Genomic DNA, 5,162 nt, shown 5'->3' on the forward strand with positions numbered 1-5,162 from the left:
ATCCCATCCTACCCCATCCCATCCTACCCCACCCCTCCACCTTGTCCCATCCCGAACTTTCTGCCCACAGTACGCCATGCTCCTGTCCCTCATCTTCCTCATTGTCCTGGTGGCCGCCGTCGTGGGCTTCGTCTTCAGGCATGAGGTGAGTCTGGGAGGCCGCTGCTGTCTCCAGATGCTGCAGAGCAAATGTTTTGCTGGTTTTACCCCAAGCAGATGCTGCTGGAGGCACAGAGGTGCTGCTGGGAGTGGTGCTTAGTTTAGCTAAAATGAGGTTAAAAGGTCCCAAAGAGCAGCTTGGTCCCCATAAGGATCCCTAAGGTCCCTGTAAAGACAAGGCTGGACACGGGGTCTGCCCACACAGCACGCTGCCCCTCTGCCAGAACAGGCACAGTAGCCCTGGCCTTTAATTTCTGGCTTTGGTCTGTGTTCTGCAATAATTTCTGTAACTAAAGCTCTTCTGAGGGTTCCCGTGCTGCGGAGCAGCCTGCTTGGGAGGGAGTTGGCACCGTGTAGATCCTTGTTATTACACGCAGCATCCCCGCCGCCACAGCGCATCCCAGCCTGCCCTTTAATAGAGCATTTAATTGCCTGGATGGCCAGGGAAATGTCTGCTGGCCACAGCCAGAGTCATTCCTCCTGTTGCTGAGGGGTGACTAATATGGGACCGTGTGTCCCGAAGTGTGGGAGGGGATGGCACCGCTGCAGAGACCTCTCTCTTGCAGATTAAGACCAACTTTGAGAGTAACCTCAACCTGGCCTTGAGGGACTACAACGTGACCGCGGATCGGCACAGCGAGGCCGTCGACACCATCCAGAGAACCGTGAGTGCCACAGGCTGACGGCTGGCTGGTGGCGGGTGGGTACGCTCACCTCACCCCTGGGACACCCCGTGGTATTGGCATCCCTGTCACAGTGCTGGGAGTCATTTTGCACCTCAAGCATTTGAGTTTGGGAGAAATGCTGGATGAGGGCACAAGATGGGGGTGATTCCTGGAGAGGCCAGAGCAGGGGAGCCATGGATGTGGTGGTAGGACTTGGGGGTCAGTACTCTGGCATGACTGTGCTCCCCAAACATGCTTCCTCCTCCAGCTGCACTGCTGCGGGGTGCAGAACTACTCGGACTGGGAGAGGACCGAATACTTCACCCAGAGGGGCATCCCCCGGAGCTGCTGCAAGAGCCAGGATGACTGCTCAACGGAGGATCTGAAAGACCTGAGCAAAGCCAAGCTGAAAGTGTTTGTGGATGTAAGTTAAGCTCAGAAAAATCCCCCTGCTCTTCCTGGAGGTGGGGAGGGCACAGATGGGTGGGTGGAGGTGGGCTTGCCCTTCCCTGGAAGGCTTGAAAGGAGAACTGCTGTCTTGATGTTCTGTGGTCTAGGGACTCCCCCAGGGTGGAGGTAGGGGAAGGGTATGGAGGAGCAAGCACTGCCTCACATCTGAGGTTCCCTCACTCCTTCCTTGGAGGTCAGGGACCAGCCAGACCCAAGTGTTTTTGCTCAGGGCTGTGTGTTTGAGAGAACAGGTGAATAAGGAGGTAATTTCTCTGTAAGTTAGTTTTGGCAGTGCTGACGTCTCCTGAGAGCTGTGCAAAGTCCTGACCTGGTGATGAGCACAGGTGACCTCATTGGCAAGGGACTCTGATGAGTCACCTTGCTCAACCCAGCTCTCCCACTGGGAACAGCCCAAGGGCAGCACTCCCCTTGATAACTCAGTGGGACTGGGAGGCTGGTCAGGCAGAAATGACTTTGCCCAGGTCAGGCAGGAGGGTGGCAGCCAGGAGCCCTGGGTTGCCTGCGCAGGAGCGTCTTCCTCTGGAGCTGCTGGTGCTCTGGGGAGGTGCTGGTTTGTGCTCTCAGGGTGTGTAAAGCACTGGGTGCACACATGCTCGCTTTCCCTCCTCTGCAGGGTTGTTTTTTCCTGGTAACATCAACGATGGAGTCAAAAATGAGTGTTGTGGCTGGAATCTCCTTTGGCATCGCCTGCTTCCAGGTAACTCTCCCTTGCTGTCCGGCACAGGAGGAGTGCAGAGTGAAGTAAGAGTGTCTGGAGGGGTTTAATTTCTGTGCAAAATCTGGTGTGTGTACAAAAGGCACGGCCCGTTTCAGCCAGGAAGGAGCAGCTATTCTGCAGATTCCCCTTGGGTTTAATCTCACCTCTGTACAGTCACCAGTCTCTTAAACCCAGGGCTGAAGCACCAGCTCTGTTTCTGTGAGCCCAAGTTATTTAAGAAGAGCTCCTGTCTGAAACATCCGACTTTAAGAAAACCCAAAGGGAGCCTGTGCTGCGCCGGGTGAGCTCCCTGCCTTTGCTGTTGGCAGGGATCAAATTTGCGCCCTTCCTTTTCCTACCCACTGACCTTCCTTTTTATCAGGGAGGTGTTTTGGCATCGCTTCTGCGTGGCTGGGTCCCTGTGAGCACCCGTGGGGCACGGCTCATGCTGATGGCTCACGCCCTGCACGCTGCCTTACCCTGTGATTGCTTCCTCTCCCTCCTGCTCCCCGACCTCTCCTTTACTTTATCCCGTGGGACACTTCCTGCAGGAGCCGCAGCAGTGACGTGCTCGCCAGCTCCGGCTCCATCAGACTTTATCCCGACAGGAAATGAGAGGCCCCTGTCCCCAGCTCCACCACGCTGGGTGCTGGGCACAGTGACGCTGCCATGGGGTTTCCTGAGGTGCCAAGGGTTTTCCAATGCAGTGGGAGCTGCAGGAGGCACAGCCAGCCCTTCTTTTTAGCTGGTTTGTGGGAGCTTGTTGGGCTCTCAGTGAGCTACACAGCGAGCTTGGCTGGTGTTTGCTTTGGAGGAGCTTGAATTCACCCTCCCCTTGATCCAGCACATGATGCTGTGGCACAAGCTGCAAGGCTGTGCCCCTGGGACCACTGGCTGACCGTGCCAGCATGGTGAGGAGGAACCTCACCAAGATATTTCTCCTGTAATGAGTGTGTCACCGTGTGTTTTCCGTAACGGATGCACTGGGGGAGAGGCAGGAACCAACAGCCCCTGGCTGCAGCTTGTGCTACCAAGTGCTTTCGGCTGCAGCCGGGAGAGCCTGAGAGCAGGAGCCACTCTGCTGTGCCCAACCACTCACCCTGCTCTCCTTGTCAGCTGGGCTGTGCTCGCTGTGGGGTCACCGAGACGTGACCAACACACAAATGGTGAGCTGCACACTCCCAGCTGCAAAATTATCTCGGCTGATGCCAGGCTTGGGAATTGTAACTAGTTCCTGGCTTTTATCGCTCTTTCAGCAAGCCTTGCTGTGTTGTGCGGGCAGCAGGGACCCATCATGCAAATGTGCCTCTAATTTCGCTGGTGTAGGTCAAACTCCTGCAGGATCTGGCCCTAAATGTCTGCACAGGTGCTGGGAGGCTGTGTTGTGATAACAGTAGCGTGTCCTTCAGATGCTGATGTAAAAACAGCAACCTTGCTTCCCTGCTGTCCTTGCAACAGGGAGAGGTGGCTGCTGTTCTCTGGTGGCTGTGTAATTGGCTGTGACGCTCCTGATATCTGTGTAATCTCCAAAATTACCATAAAACAGTAGATGCTTCATGAAGCAAAATGTAACAGGACAGGATGCGGAGCATCTCTTGCAAGGAGCTCATTTGGCTGATGCCTGCCAGGATCGTCTGCTCCAGCCTCTCTCAGTTACTCTGAAGCGGGGCACACGGCAGCACGTGCTGTGGTTTGTAAATCCCACTTTTCATCTTTGGATTTTATAAAACTGATGATCTGGAGCAATTTGCCAGGCTTTTCCCCTAAAACACCTCATACTGGTTTTGCCTACCTCTGATATTTAGGGTTTGGTTTTTTTTCCTCTTTTCCAGTTGGTTGGCATCATTCTCGCCTGCTGCCTGTCCCAGTACATCACAAACAATCAGTATGAGATGGTGTAGCTGGCCCTCGGCACGCTGTGGCCAGGTACGTCTGTCCAGTGATGTGGGCTTGGTGGGTTTGATGTAGTTGATAGAGGTTGCCTCTGCATCCCTGGCTGCTGCCTGGTTACCTGGTCACCCCTGGGGACCTTCAGCACAGTGGTGGGTACCGCTTTTGGAGGTGTGGGGGGATAGAGGGCACCTGCAAGACCATGTCTGCTGCATCATTTTAAGCCCTATATAAGTCCATCCTTGTCTGTTAACGCTTTGTCTTGCCCGATGCAGGGTATACTCTCCGCGGCCAGGGAGGATGCCACCACCTCCAGTTTTCCTCTGGATGCCACTTTGTGAAATCTTGCTTTGAACTGACTGATCTTCTTCTCAACTAGCTCATAGAAACGAGTGCAGCAGCTGTCCTGGTGCGCTCAGGGACTTGTCCTAACACTACTCTGCTGTGCCACCGCGTGGGATAATTAGTGTAGCTGCAGCAAGGTGGTTACAGCAAGCGTGCTCCTCCAGGCACTGCAGCCCCTGGCTCTTTCCTCGCCCGCACGCTCGAGTGCTGTGCCAAAGCCGGCCGTGCTGACGGCCTCGTGGGACTCCCAGTGCTCATCTTCGGTGCCTCTGTCGGGAAGTGATGCTTCCCCTCATCTCTCACTGCCCCTCCAGGTCCCCTCACTCTCTGAACGCAGTAGCTCTTGAGATGGGGCTGTTGCCTTGTTCACACACGGCCCTTCCTGCCTGAAGCCCTTGGCTCAGCAAGGTCTCGGCTTGTTGCCAAGCTCTCTCTCATCCCTGCTCTGGGTTTTCTATATTTTTTTAATAGTTGTACTTTTTAAAGTACAGGCTGTAGTGATTCTTTGTAAGCTGTAGCAAGGTTTGGTGATGTAGCTCCTGGTGCCTTTACCTTGGTAGGTGTCCTTGCACCGAGTCAGCTGTGACCTGATTGTCAGTATTACATGCTGCTTTAACTCGTTTTGTGTATCAAGTAGAACTCTTTTGTCCTGAGACACAATAAATATTGAGATATTTTACTCTATGAAACCTCCTTAGCTGTTCTTTTTATCTTTTTATGGAAATTCCTCTGTTCAAGCCCCTGCAAAGAACATCAAACCCTCCCAGGTTTGCTGGGGGAGATGCCGAGTGGGCTGGGGACACATGTCCTGGCGAGGGTGTTGGATGTGCCTTTGTGACCCATCTGGACCCACAGAGCTGGGACACGAGCACCACTGGCTGCCCCAGGGCTCTGGTTTCCTGCAGCAGCTGTGGCTGGGTGGGTTTCACACGTCC

The 5,162-nt window shown here is 54.5% G+C and overlaps 1 protein-coding gene across 1 annotated transcript; it reads left to right on the forward strand.

Moving 5' to 3' along the window:
- Positions 1-70: 70 nt before the first annotated feature.
- On the forward strand, positions 71-3,893 carry TSPAN6 (tetraspanin 6; the record flags this gene model as incomplete). Its single annotated transcript, XM_010168573.1, has 5 exons — positions 71-145; positions 726-824; positions 1,093-1,248; positions 1,909-1,992; positions 3,825-3,893. Coding segments are annotated over 5 exons (483 nt in total), but the record flags the coding sequence as incomplete, so codon positions are not given.
- Positions 3,894-5,162: the final 1,269 nt, after the last annotated feature.

Source organism: Antrostomus carolinensis, unplaced genomic scaffold, assembly GCF_000700745.2.
Source record: "Antrostomus carolinensis isolate BGI_N321 unplaced genomic scaffold, ASM70074v2 scaffold23985, whole genome shotgun sequence".
In the NCBI taxonomy this organism is placed as follows: Eukaryota; Metazoa; Chordata; class Aves; order Caprimulgiformes; family Caprimulgidae; genus Antrostomus; species Antrostomus carolinensis.